Here is a 14,838-nt window from a genome sequence, read left to right as displayed (position 1 = left end):
TATTTTAGTGAGGTTAAGAAGCACATAAAAATCCCAAATATGCAACATTTCCTCCCAATGCTTTGAATGCAGACTAATGAATGACTTTTGTGCTCAAAATTTTAACTTGTTTAGGGGCGATCGTGGCTCAAGAGTTGGGAGTTCGCCTTGTAATCGGAAGGTTGCCAGTTCGAGCACCGGCTTGGACAGTCTTGTTTGTTGTGTCCTTGGGCAAGACACACCCGTTGCCTACTGGTGGTGGTCAGAGGGCCCGGTGGCGCCAGTGTCCGGCAGCCTCGCCTCTGTCAGTGCGCCCCAGGGTGGCTACAATGTAGCTTGCCATCACCAGTGAGTGAATTGGTGGATGACTGGATGTGTCAAGCGCTTTGGGGTCCTTAGGGACTAGTAAAGCGCTATACAAATAGAGGCCATTTACCATTTTTTAATTCCTTTGTATTACTACAGATAGTAGTTACAGAGTAAAGACAATGTTAGTAGTAGTAATGGTTATGCAGTACAGTCATATAATAAATCCTGACAATTCCAGAATTTTCTTGCAATTTACACTTTCCAAAAAATAGATTTAAATTATTAATACTATGATATTTTTCTGTCTTAGGTATACCAGCATAAGATTGTGTGTGATAATATATGTTTTTCTCCCCCCAAAATTGGTGCAAAAACAAAAATATACGCTCTTTCTGCTGTATGAAATATTAGTTAAGGATTAAAAATATGTTGATGTTCCAATCTAAATTAAATAAAGCTGTATTGGATCATTTGTCGTAGCCAATTATTGTGAGGGAAATCTTGGGCCCAATCAAAACCATACTGTGAAGACTTAGAATGTCAACACTATGTAAGGGTTAATCAATGACATCATATTCTCAAGAAGATGAGAAGATGACAAAACCCCTTTGTTTGAAGACCTATATAAACCAATGGAAACAATGTGTGCCCATATACAGACAATTTTAGATGGAAATGGAGATAGCAGCTCTTGTAATTGGTTTGGTATTGGCTGTGTGTTTGTTTCACCTCAACTCAGCTGTTGCCTTTGCAGTGTGTCTAGATGGTATGAGACAAATGACTAGGCATATAGGAGCTCAAGCTGGTACGTCGACATCCTCTCTGAACTGCAAGCTGCAGGGAAGCACTCGTCTACCTGCATTTTCAAAGGATGGGGACTTTGTTATTGGTGGTGATTTTTCCATTCACGTCTACATGAACACAGTTTACAGTGACTACACCAGCATGCCTGAGCCTGTAAAATGCAAAGGAAGGTTAGTAAATAAGAAAGTCAATAATGGGAAGAAGAAGGTGTAAAAACATGTTGGAATGTATGAGGAGAGAAATGTGTGTTATGATCTACGGAACTACATTGATTCAGTATAGTGTTAAAAAATGTAAACAATAGTCTTTTATTCTTTATAAAAAAAATAGTTGTATTTTAAAAAACAAATTATACAATATGTTAAATAACAGTTTTATAAAGGAAACACAGGAAAGGAATTATATTTAAAAGGAAATGAAAAGACTTTAATTTGTTTAAATTATCCTGTTGTTGATTTTTTCTTTATTTTAATTTTTTAACATTTAACTTAAACTAAATCTACAGTGTATATTCTAACAGTGACACAACTATTTGCAGCATTATCACCAGTGAACTGCAATCATCGCGTACAATGGTTTTTGCCATAGAAGAGATTAACAACAGCACAGAGCTGCTGCCCGGAATCAGGCTCGGGTATCAGATCTATGACTCATGTGCATCAGTGCCTGTAGCAGTGCACATGGCATTTCAGTTTCTAAATAGCTTCGACCCTGTGTTTTCCACGGATAACAATTGCTCACATTCTGGTATGGTGATGGCTGTTGTTGGTGGCTCAGGGTCTACGACATCCATCAGTTTGTCCCAAGTCATCAGGTCTTTTAACATTCCCCAGGTAAATGCCAATTTCCAATTTCTGTCAATTTTCGTATTTAAAATATGCCATGTGATATTTGTGTTTGCAGTATTTTCTGAGCTACACTGTTTTATTTCTTTTGGCTTAGGTGAGCCACTTTGCCACATGTGCATGCTTGTCTGACAAGCAGCAGTACCCAAGTTTTTTCAGAACAGTCCCCAGTGACCAGATTCAAGCTGAAGCACTAGTCAAGCTAGTGAAATACTTTGGCTGGACTTGGATAGGTGCTGTTCGGTCAGATTCGGATTATGGAAATAAGGGCATGGCTTCTTTTCTCCAAGCAGCACAGAAAGAGGGGATCTGTGTGGAATACTCTGTATCTTTCTATCGGACAAACCCACAGAGCAGAATTCAGAGAGTGGCAGATGTTATCCGCAGGTTTCCTCATCAGAGATAATTATTGTGCATTGACTTGTTTAATTATTTGTAAAATAAATGTTTGATCATGTGAAGACATTTAAAAAACATTTTTCTAATGCATTACATTGTCTCTCCAGGTCTAAAGCTGTAGTTGTTGTGGCATTTGCATCTTTTGGAGACATGAAGATACTGTTGAAGGAGCTCACATCACATGAGCCTTCCCCACCCCGCCAGTGGATTGGCAGTGAATCATGGGTAACCAACCCAGAATTAACGAGGTTCAGTTTCTGTGCTGGGGCCATTGGATTTGGGGTTCCGAAGTCTAGAATCCCAGGTCTCAGAGACTTCCTGCTGAATCTGTCCCCCTCACAAGTGGCTTCTTCTCAAATACTTACTGAGTTCTGGGAGGATGCATTTAACTGCACACTGACCAAAAGTAAGACATTTTTCTTGGTTTAAATTATCTGATCAACTGCTGATGTCGGATGTAGCTTCATTGGTTGACCTATTTTAATTGAAAAGTTATTAATGTTAACCAAGTGTGAGGAGAAAATACAGGTGTAACTCAAAAAATTTGAATATCATGAAAAAGTTCATCTATTTCAGTAATTCAACTTAAAAGGTGAACGTAATATAAGATTTAGACTTACTACATGCAAAGTGAGAAATTTCAAACCTTTATTTGTTTTAAGTTTGATTATTATGACTTACACCTTATGAAAACCCGAAATTCAAAAGCGCAGAAAATTACGATATTGTGACATGGTTCAATATTGTAGGCTCAAAGTGTTAATGTCTTATCAGCTAATTAATTCAAAACACCCGCAAAGGGTTCCTGAGCCTTTATCTCTCAGTCTGGTTCAGTAGGAATCCCATTTATGGGGAAGACTGCTGACCTGACAGTTGTGCAGAAAATCATCATCCACACCCTTCATAAGGAGGGGAAAGCCTCAAAAAGTCATTACAAAAGAACTTGAATGTTCCCAAAGAGCTGTATCAAAACACATTAATAGGAAGTTATGTGTAAGGGAAAAGCATGGAAGAAAATGGTGCACAAACAGCAGGGATGACCACAGCCTGGAGAGGATAGTTAGGAAAAAGGCCATTCAAAAGTGTTAGTTAGTTAGTAAGAGTTAGTGCATCAAGAGCCTGGACATGGGCTTCAAATGTCGTATTCCTCTTGTCAAGCTGCTCCTGAACAACAGATGTCAGAAGCGTCTTACCTGGGCTAAAGAAAAAAAAAGAACTGGTCTGTTGCTCAGTGGTCCCAAGACCTCTTTTTTGACGAGAGTACATTTTGCATCTGAGGTTGTGCTGAGGCTTTTATCTTTACACTGTTCCTGCAGCAGGGCCTCAAGGCTGGTCCAAAACTCTTCTCGCTCTCCTCCTTGCAAGACACTTTAAATCCTTAATGTGTGGCCAAGCACAGTAGCTATCTTGGGCCACAGATGGTTGAGGGTAGCTACACGTTGTGAAGGTGGTTTTAAATTTCACCATGTAGTTTGAGTCATCATCGGAGACCTCCATGGTGTGATGCAGGTGGCAGAAAACAGATAAACCCCTGAACATGAGACATATGTCTCACCTCCAAGAAGCTCAGTCACAAACCTGTAGTAGACAGTTCAAGAAAGTAATTATTAATTTACACAATAACTGTCAAATATCCGGTCTTTAAGTGATGACGTGATAAATCCTGCTTCCAGGCCCAAACTACCCTGCTTTTGTGTTTTTAACATTTTAATGCTTTGTATCTAGTTCTATTTATTCTCAAAAAGCCCCTAAAAACAGTCAGTGATCACTGTCGCCCTCTCTCGGTTTTTATTAACGCTAAAGCTCAGTTTTTAAAACCTTACAATGCAACTACAGCCCAGCCCATGCAGCAGTATATTAATGACTAACCTCGGATTGTGGATGAATTATCTCAGTTGTTCTCTTGACTTAAGTTTGGTCCGTTTACAGCATCCTGCCATGCGACTGCATTTGTCTCTAACCATTGAGAATCCTCACGGCAACTTTTATCGAGTGGAAAGATGTTAGCGTTCATCCTCCACCTTTACTGTTTATATCGTGCTAACATAGCTGTGTCGCTAGCGATCACTTACTTACTTTTCTGTCTTCATTTATGTCAGAAGTGATAGCAGAGCTGTACATCTTAATTTGTTTCAGAAATCTCTGTCAGGACAGGCTATATTATATTTAGATGGAAGCTAGCGAGCTAACTCCTTGCTAACTTCTAACTCCGTTAAGTTTAATAAATTCCGTTTTCATGGATGCCTGGATGTTTAACTTAATTGCTACACCTGGTAGAGCAGCCACACTGATCTTTTTATTACAGATGAAAGAATTTAGACAGTTTTTAGCTCTCGGTGATGCCGCAGTGATCATTTGGCTTATGGACATGCAGCGGAGTTTGGGCCCAGACAAGGCTAATGACGTCAGACTTAAAGAACGGATAGAGCTTTTTGAAGAAACAGTAACAAAAAGTTAAAAAATAGTTTGATTTACTTGCATGGCTCAAGGACAGTCGCCAGCTTTTGAAGTTTTACCAGCTCTGATGGAGTTAAAATGACTAGCTTGTGCTTTTGTTTGGCTGTAACCAAAGTCTTGTTTGCTCCTGGTGTAGTTCCTCCATATTAGCAGGGCTGTCCTTAAGGTGTCTAATTTTGCTTGCTTTTCAGTGTCATAAAGTTGTTGAATTTTACTTGAAATAGTCTTTTGGCAGAGCAGTTGGAAGTTGGATCACCTGACACTAAGTGTAGTACATTTTCTAACCCCCTATCTTTTACCACTGATAGTGGTTTACAGTCCAGAGCAATCAATTTTGCGAGAGAATTTGTAAGTTTGTCCAATGTTGACTTACTAATTTTGGTCCCTAAGTTAGTCATTTCATGAAGTTTGGGCTGCCATCACCTTTTGTTGGTACTCAGACTGCTAGCAACATGTTTTGCATTTAGATGGTAACATGAAGTGCTTCGGTGTTATGTGTTGAGACAACGCCAGTCTCTGCGATTCTTTTGGTCCTGGTAGTGATCACGTTTCCATGTTTTACACAATCCTTTTATTACCCATTATTCTTACAGATGCATCTGGAGATCAGCACACTGCATCATATGCAGTCCTATTCTGAAGGGTGATCTAAAGAGTAACACAGCAGTTACAGTTATAACCTCTGGTCTCCTTCCCCCTACAGTAAACACGCCCACAATAGGAAAAAAAAAGTGGTACAGTTGCCAGAGGTGTTGACACCCTGACCCCCATCTCCTTTTAAGGTAGTGTCCATTTGCCCTTTGTCTGCCCCTCACCCTCAGTAGCTTTTGCTTCCTGCCCTGGGGGTGGGTGTTGATTGTCCTCCTGCCCTGCACCTCAATTCTTTGTTCCCATTCCAGGCCTATTTCCTATTTTGTATACCCATTAACCGCCATAATGTAATATTACAAGAAATCCGAAACTATATTCCCTTTAACTCTGATGTATATTAAGGAATCTATTGAAACTCCTTTTTCACAGTTTGCACAAAACCACACTTTCATCAAGCCTTCAGTTGGGTAGTCTTTTGAAATTAAATTTGCCTTTCATCCATCCATTGCTAGGATCATTCCTAGCAATGCACTTTCTTCTGATTCTTTGTAGCTCTGATGTGTGCATCACTGTAATCGATATACCAGGAAATTGTGCATTGACAAAAGTTAGCTTTTGCCTGGAATGCAAAGTGCAATTAAATGCATAATTTTTTTAGTACGTTGTTGTTTTTTTCAAATTAATTAATCGCAATTAACACGTTAAATTCCGACTCCTAGTTTTTAAATAACCAATTCAAAGTACTTACAGAACAATCAGGTGTTCTGCATTAAATAAGATAACATGCAAATTATTTTTGCTACTCCTAAAAAAATTTTCTGTCCACTCTAACATAAAGGAGAACATCACAAGCCTGATACCTGCAGGTCTGAAAGCAGGAGGTGTATCACCCCTCGTGTCTTCGACCAGCGTTTACAAGGCAAGCTGCCTTTGGTGGCATTTTGGCAGCAACTGCAACATTTAGCAGTTGCCTCATTGTTCTGACACACAAAACAAAATGTTTGACTGCACGACACACTTACTACACACTCCTAACATGCTAATGTCTTGCATCTCAAAACTCGCTGCCGTTTTCCCCCTCTTCCTAAACAACCAAAGCCATTTTGCCATATCATCTTCTGAGTGGTCGACATGGCACATTTTTCCACCAACAGGAAAGAGGTGTTTTTTTTCTTTTCTTTTTTCTTTTTTAGATCGCAAGAAGAGTCTGCTTTTGAGCGCTTTCCTTAGAAAACACCATTTTTTTTCTCCAGTAAACATAACAACAATATTCAGGAAAAAAAACATTGTGTGTATTTGTTATCGTAACTCTGGTTTTACGTGGCCTATCAACACAATTTAAAAACTGGTACATACTTTGAAGTTCACACTTTTAAAACAAAAATTGGAGACTCAGGGTTGACATAGCATCTTGTTGCTGTGTCATCTTACATTGGTCATGTGTAGTTTGATTCATCACCAGATACCTCCATGATGATATAGAGCTTTTTGAATAAAGTAGTCATGGGGCGTTTTCGTGTAGTAATGATACGTTACCAGTGGGAGACCAAATACTGTTCCAATTCAAAGTACGCATCAAGCCGAGATTGTGATTGCGGATGTGTTCTCGCTCCGCCTTTTTTATTCAGCATGCACTGGTGGTGACTTGTGTGTACTTGGTATAGCTAAATATCCCAGAATGCATTTCACTGAAAACCCAAACGCAGCAATGGCAGAGCGTGGCTAAAAACTTTTAAATATTACTCTTTCTGGGTCACAAAACAAACTTTTAATTTATTTTCAAGAGAGAATGTAGCTGTGTAAGCTTCGAATATCTGCTCGACTTATCAAGATATCAAATATTTCCAAACGTGCTCCGACGTTTTCAGAGATGCCTGTTACCCACCAGCTCCATAGCAGACCGGGAGGTCGAGGATCACTAGAGTTGGCAAGAACAATGGACTCCTGGCACATCGTTTTGACCCCCCCCGCGGTGTTTCGCTACTCAGGTTAAATATGATATATAAATCTCTTAGATAACTTCGAAATGTTAATGTTTGGTTTATTTCAGTGTTTTATTTGTTCCTGAGTAAATCGGTTTAGCTGAGATTAGTGTTAAGCTTCATAACATATTAACCCTCTGGGGTCCAGGGTGTAATTGGCCGTTTTTGTCTACTTTTGATTTTACATCTATATCTTACCTTTAAAAACTGTTTATCTTGCCTTGTTTGCTTTCATTATTTTCAGCACAACCTCAAATATCTGAAAATGGAGTTATTTTTTCATTTTGGCATACTATATTAGCACAATTGATCTAAACTCAGAAAAAAATTTCAACCACCTACTGGTGTTGGCCCTCTGGCCAACACCAGTAGGCGGTAGGATAAAGTGGCTATGGCGCGATGGCGCGATATGGCAGCCTCGCTTCTGTCAGTCTGCCCCAGGGCAGCTGTGGCTACAACCGTAGCTTTCCTCCACCACTGTGTGAATGCGAGAGTGAATGAATAGTGGCATTGTAAAGCGCTTTGGGTGCCTTGAAAAGCGCTATATAAATCCAATCCATTATTATTATTATTATTATTATTATTATTATAGGAGAACACCACAGGCCTAAACCCTGCAGTTCTGACAACAGGAGTTCTACCAGTCCTGTTTTCCATGTGGGGATAGCGTTTACACTGGAATCTGCCTTTGGTGGCTTTTTCTGGAGCAAATGTGACATTGACTAGTATAACTAACACACAAAACAGTGACTACACTACACACTAAATATAGCCTCCAAACACACTCAACGTCACTAATGTCTCACATATGAAAACACGCTCTCTCTTTGCTCGTCCGCTTTCTGTCACCAGTGTCACTCCTAAAACTTCCCCCTCTTCATACACAACAAAATACCACATGTTGCCATATCATCTTTTGATTGGTTGATATGGCACAATTTAACACCAATAGGAAATGGGTGTTTTTTCTTTTTTCACTTGCAAGCGGGGAGTGATTGCTAGCACTGTCTGTAGAAAGCAGTTTTTACCGTTTCTTCCCGCTGTAAACACCACTGTTTTGTTTAGAAAAAACAATAGTGTGTATTTGTTATCACAACTCTGGTTTTACGTGGCCATTTAAAAAGTGGTATATAGTTTGAAGTCCGCACTTTAGACCCACATTGAAATGGAGACTCTGGGTCGCTGCATCTTGTTGCTGTGTCGTCTTAAATTGGTCATGTGATTTTGTTCGCGTTCATCGACCCCAGAGGGTTAATCACAGTTAAATTAAGAGGGGACGGCAGTAAAAACTCCGGACCTGTGATATCATTAAGTACGCTGGTGTTCCAAATGTACAAATCATCGCGAGTCCGTGCTTGCATTCTCGTGTTCTCGGCAATGATTCTGACTCGCAGAGAACATGAGTACGGACTCGTGTACTTGAGAATTAAGAAAGGGCCATGATAAACTACTTTATTCTTCCTCAGCCAATCAGAAGCACTCGTGTGATTGTTTGCCCTTTTTGTAATTTTTAGATGCCACTGCAAAGAAGAAAGTATGTGATGGAAATGAAGACATACAGAATCTGCAAAACCAGTCCACTGACACATCACAGCTCAGAGTTACTAACATGGTGTACAAGGCCGTGTATGCAGTAGCACATGCCATCCATAATGCAGTGTGCCAGGAAATAAATGGCACTGCAAAGTGTGACAAGTTAACCAAGTTAGAGTCCAAACAGGTCAGAAGAAATAAATATGTTGATGCCAGTGTCTTTCATCAACTGCAATATGAGTTGATATGTAATATTAATATTTGTTATTGAAATATTGCATAATTATTTTTTTTCCTTTCCCCTCCCATTATACCTAATTTTGTCTTTTCAGATTTTAATTGAGCTGAAGAAAGTAAATTTTTCCCAAAATGGCTATGAAGTGTCATTTGATGCTAATGGGGATCCTGTGGCTATTTATGAACTGGCTAACTGGCAGAAAAGTGAAAACGGTGCGACTGAGATAGTGGCTGTAGGGCTGTATGATGCATCACGGCCCGTGGGCCAGGAATTCCAGATCGACAAAAACATTACCTGGATGGAGGGTAGCATGAAAGTAAGCAGTCAAACTTTACTAAACAATGATTACAGCTGCATAGTAAATATTTACATGTATTCTGCAACCTTTATGTCTTTGACAGGTGCCAGTGTCAGTGTGCACGGACAGTTGTCCTCCAGGAACTCGTAAAGTGTTGCAGAAAGGAAAACCCATCTGCTGCTATGACTGTACAGCATGTCCTGAGGGGGAGATCAGTAATAGCACAGGTAAAGAGAAATGATTGCCATGCATTTAAAATGTTTGATTGTGTATATATGAAAATCAAGAAAATTTTGTATTTATGTGTTTTTTATCCAGATTCGACTGATTGTTTACCTTGTCAAAAAGAATTCTGGCCTAACGCAAAGAGAGACACTTGCATCCCTAAGCCTGTAGAGTATCTTTCCTTTCAAGACCTCCTAGGAATTATCCTGGCTACATTCTCAGTTCTTGGTGCCTGTCTGACCATCGTAATTGCGGCTGTATTCTTTTGTCACAGGAAAACTCCAATTGTCAGGGCCAACAACTCTGAGCTGAGCTTCCTGCTGCTCATCTCACTGACTCTATGTTTCTTATGTTCATTAACTTTCATTGGAGCACCATCTGAGTGGTCCTGCATGCTGCGTCACACTGCATTTGGGATCACCTTTGTACTCTGTATCTCCTGTGTACTTGGGAAAACTATAGTGGTTTTAATGGCTTTTAAATTGACAATTCCAGGTAGTAATGTGATGAAATGGTTTGGTCCTCCACAGCAAAGAATGACTGTTGTGTCTTTCACCTTTCTTCAAGTTTTAATATGTACTGCTTGGATAGTAGTGAGCCCTCCCTTTCCAATAAAAAATCTAACCATGTACAAGGAGAAAATCATATTGGAATGTGCATTAGGCTCTGCTGCTGGCTTCTGGGCTGTGCTTGGATACTTAGGCATACTTGCTGCCTTTTGCTTTGTTTTAGCAGTCTTAGCCCGCAAATTACCTGATAATTTCAATGAAGCCAAGTTTATCACCTTCAGTATGTTGATATTCTGTACTGTCTGGATCACATTTATCCCAGCATATGTCAGCTCCCCTGGGAAATTTACTGTAGTTGTGGAGATTTTTGCAATTCTGGCCTCCAGCTTTGGTCTAATAATGTGTATATTTGCTCCCAAGTGTTTTATCATATTGTTCAAGCCTGAGAAGAACACCAAAAAATATTTAATGAACAAAAATCAATCATAGTATATCAGAGCTTCTAGTACTTGCAATTATTGCAACATTAAGCTGTGTGAGATTATTCTGTTATTATATGTTATCTTATATCTGTAATTGAAGTAGTTGAATTAGGATACTGCTGTAGGTCATATTATACTTCTTAGTATAGAGTGTGTGATCAGTATGTAGTTTTAGTTTGCATTATACTTCTGACTTAAAAGAGTGTGAAAAATCATTAGATCTATTGGATTGACCTGTATTATTCGACACTGTTGAATGTGTTACACTGTTTTCTTGACATTTCATACTGCTGAATCATGAAGAGAATTTTGTGTGCAGAGGACCTTGTACTGATAATAGAAGAGACAGACCACATTCTATACCCCCACCTTTACAGAGAGCAGAAAAATAAGGAGCCGAGGTCATAACTTAGGCGCCGTGTGAGACAAAGAATGTGAATGTTTAGGCTTTTACGACTAGGTGGGGGCCACTAGAGGCTATAAGGAGCTGAGTAACCCGTCACCATTTTGAGATTTGCTGTGACCCTCTTCATGCATGTCTCCCCATCATGATTGCTTATGCTCATAAATGTTGAATTGTACGGAAATAAATGATTGTTGATTGAGCATTTATACACCGAGTACTGTCCTTCCTTCAGCCCAAAGATTAAAAGAATTGGGAGATTTTAACAACTTGGTGCCGTGACCCGGATCTTTGGTGTGCTGAGGCGGGGCAGATTTGGCCTGTGGTGAGATCGTGGGGCAAGGCTAACAGAAGACCGGTCTAACAGAATAAAAAGGTAAGCACAGCCTGTTGTATTATACCAAATGTGCATATTGGGCTTTCCAAATTAATCTGTTCGCTGAGTTACACGTATTTTCACATTAAATTTGTCGGTGTCTGGTTTTCGGCACAAGATACTAACATCATAAGTTGAGGCTGAATTCCAGTGTGTCATAGGAACTGGCTCTAGCAAGATACTAAAAACATTCTACGTTGAGACTAGAGTTACAGCCCACGTTACCCTCCACATTTAACTTTGTCTATGACTGGCTTCTGTTGCAAGAAATGGGGAAAACTTCTAAGACGCGGCCAAAGTTTAGCATATGAAATAGAGGTGAAATAGAGTCTGGCTTGTGGTGCGCTTGCATTTTCAAAGGTGAGCTCAGAGGTTTCTGTGTGTGTTTCTGCTTGTGAGACGCGCTCTTTGTGTGTTTCTGTGTGTGAAATATGAACATGGTGACAGTGACGGTTGATGTGTGAATGGGAGGACACTAGAGTAAAGACACATTTTAGGATCAAAGGTTGATGCCTAGTGGACCTGTGGAAACTAATTTTGTTCATGGTGTGGCAACCCCCCTGTCTGTGGATGCACAGGCCGGTCCAGCGGCGTCTGGTTAGCCGAGGTGGTGACTTGGGAACTGAGGACTCCCGCATAGCTACAGAATAACACTGAAACTTCTGTGTAATCACGGGTTTACATTTATTCTGGACTAGAACAAGACACATTTTGTGAACAAAGGTTGAGTCTAGATTAGTAAAAAAAGGTTGAATTCCTCGCTTCAGTGGTTGAAATTGTTGTTTGCCTGTCCCCTGACGAGTGTGAAATTAAATAAAGAGGGAATTTGGAGCCACATAGAGATAGACGGGCATAATTGGGTGTATTACTCTGTGGTGTAAGAAAAAAGAAAAAAGGAATAGAGGAGTTAAAGTAGTAAGAGGTGAGTAGTGGTGTGAAATATGTTGGGTTTTAAAACTGACGTAGAGAAAGGAGAAATGGAGGGAGAGTGGGATTATTGAGAAGCAGAGAGAGGAATGTGTTGGGAGACTGGCATGCAGTCTGCACTGTAAAGGTGGGCGTGGTGCCTGCTGGTCTATTTAACAGTGATGAAAATGATATTAAATAAATCTCTTAGTGTGTTAATACAGGTGGCTACGGGCCTGGACCAACTGCCCCCACAAGCACAGCGGCCGAAGCAAAATTATAGTAATAGAAACCACACTCAGCAAGAATCAGCAGCTGTGGAAAAGACAGCAGCGAGGAGAGAATTAGAGGAGAAATTAAGAGAAGTTTTAACACATAAAATTGAGGCCAATAGACTTGTGGAGGTTGGGAAGGCGTCTGGAGCATCACAACAAAAGGTGAAACAAAAACACACACAAGCAGAGAAATGTGAGAGAAAGGCTCCTTTTAAGGTAATGCCTTGTTTGAGAAAAAGTTAAAAATAACCTGCTTACAAATGCACACTCACGCAATGAAAAACAGCTTACACTCATGAACACGTGAAGATTTTCCGGCAAGATTGAAGCAGGGAAATTTAACATACACCTGTTGTTTTTTAATGGTGAAGTTTATCCATTACTAACAAATAAACCCTCTGGGTTGCAGGACAACAATTTAACTTCAAAGAAAAAGAAAATAAAGAGACTGGTATGACCAACCAGTGATGAAGGAAGGCGTTGCAGAGGGTCGTGAAAACTGCCCAGCGCATCGCCGGAGCACCACTTCCTGCCATAAAAGACATCTACAGGAAGCGGTGTCTGAAAAGGGCTGGGAAAATCATCAAAGACCCCAGTCACCCATCACATGGACTCTTCACCCTCCTGCCCTCTGGGAGGCGCTACAGGAGCCTCCGGACTAAGACCACCAGGTACCGGAACAGCTTCTTCCCCACAGCTGTCAGACTCCTGAACTCTGCCTCCTGACATCTGACCCACGTTAAACTCATGGACTGAACATACACACAATGGACAACTGTACCCTCAAACACACAATAATAACATGGACTGAACCACCACTCACAACCACTAGCACTTTATATAGCCTCTGTAGAAACTATCTACACCCTCACTTATCTTAACTGCACTACTGTATAGCTCTGTGTAAATAATCATTCTGTACATTCGATAATCTTTAATCCTACAACTGTTTACAACTTGCATAGTTCCCATTTCTGTATAGCTGTATATCTCAGATTCTGTAAAGTTATTTATTTCATATTCTGTATAGTTTTTCATATTTATATCCTGTTCATATCCTGTACATAGCTTGTACTCACTACAGCCTGTACATACTTATAGTTATAGAATATTCACAACATACTTCATGCCGTGTACATTATAACATACCATAATAGACCCATTTCTGTAATATACTCACATATCTATATTATTGCTAATATATATTGTAATATATCTATATCACTAAAGCACTTCTGGATGGATGCAAACTGCATTTCGTTGCCCTGTACCTGTGCATGTGCAATGACAATAAAGTTGAATTCTATTCTATTCTATTCTATTCTATGAAACAACAAATTGAGTGGTTAAGAGTCAAATTGTGAGGTGTTTTCTGCTGATTGAACAACACAAGTGATTACTGACGGAAAGAAATTTCTCTTATGTGAGTTTAAACATGATCTTAAGAATCTGAACATGTGCATGTTGTCCTGTCAACTTGGTGGGTTATGAGTTGATTATATCGTGAGAAAAAAAAAAGGGGGGGGAGAGAAGGCTGACACAGGACCTGCCCCGGTGTTTCTCCCCTCTCTTTGTAACACAGCCAACACAACATCATTTTCCTGTTCGTTTGTTTTTGTTTTATCTTGTTTTTTGTTCTTTCTCTTTATGTTTAATTACAGGCTGCTTTGCCAGCCCTGGAAGCCGAGGCTGACCTGGACTCCTGCTCTCCCCTCTGCCATCTTCGACGTGACCCTGACCAAACGCTGCAGCAGCTGGACCCACAACAACAACCTGAAAATGTCAACAGTGCTGCAGGGAAGCGATCTCATGCAGCAGAGACGGAGAGCGTTAAAACCAAGGCCCATTTCACTACACGGGGGAAAATTCTCAGACAGCTTCAGCTGACAGAGCTGTGACGAAACGCCCACCAAGCCCGAATGAAAAGTAAGGCCGAGCAAAGGAATGCTGACCTTAACAACTCTGCATTAACACTGTGCAGGACAGTGATGGACCAACACGGATGATCGGGCAGCAAAAAGGGCGTGACCGAGACAGGAGGAGCAACTGAGGTCAGAAGGCACCTCAGAATGGACAAAAACACAGAAGAAGATGCAGGTTTCACCTGCGGTGAGCATGGACACTGGAGAAAGGACTGCCCAAATTGGGGTCAGAACCAGGATGGACAGAACTTTGAGCAGCAGCAGCAGCAATGGTCGCAAACAGACTGAAAAGGAGGAGGGCAGGA

The 14,838-nt window shown here is 40.4% G+C and overlaps 1 protein-coding gene across 1 annotated transcript; it reads left to right on the top strand.

Moving 5' to 3' along the window:
- Positions 1-776: 776 nt before the first annotated feature.
- LOC120719563 (extracellular calcium-sensing receptor-like) lies at positions 777-12,843 on the top strand. The gene is made up of 8 exons (XM_040008849.1): positions 777-1,262; positions 1,631-1,925; positions 2,035-2,324; positions 2,444-2,742; positions 8,881-9,086; positions 9,232-9,453; positions 9,539-9,662; positions 9,754-12,843. The coding sequence occupies exons 1-8, from the start codon at positions 958-960 to the stop codon at positions 10,656-10,658; spliced, it is 2,646 nt and encodes an 881-aa protein (XP_039864783.1). The 5' UTR covers positions 777-957; the 3' UTR covers positions 10,659-12,843.
- Positions 12,844-14,838: the final 1,995 nt, after the last annotated feature.

This window comes from Simochromis diagramma, unplaced genomic scaffold (genome assembly GCF_900408965.1).
Source record: "Simochromis diagramma unplaced genomic scaffold, fSimDia1.1 OVJJ01000344.1, whole genome shotgun sequence".
Lineage (NCBI taxonomy): Eukaryota > Metazoa > Chordata > Actinopteri > Cichliformes > Cichlidae > Simochromis > Simochromis diagramma.
This window is presented reverse-complemented; position numbering and strand designations above follow the sequence as displayed.

What these genes read in the sequence shown, in the direction of transcription:
- LOC120719563 (XM_040008849.1), top strand. Translation starts at nt 958, where the DNA reads ATGGAAATGGAGATAGCAGCTCTTGTAATTGGTTTGGTATTGGCTGTG. An exon ending in CCTGTAAAATGCAAAGGAAG is followed by an intron (nt 1,263 to 1,630) that starts GTTAGTAAATAA and finishes AACTATTTGCAG; the next exon opens with CATTATCACCAGTGAACTGC. An exon ending in GGTCTTTTAACATTCCCCAG is followed by an intron (nt 1,926 to 2,034) that starts GTAAATGCCAAT and finishes CTTTTGGCTTAG; the next exon opens with GTGAGCCACTTTGCCACATG.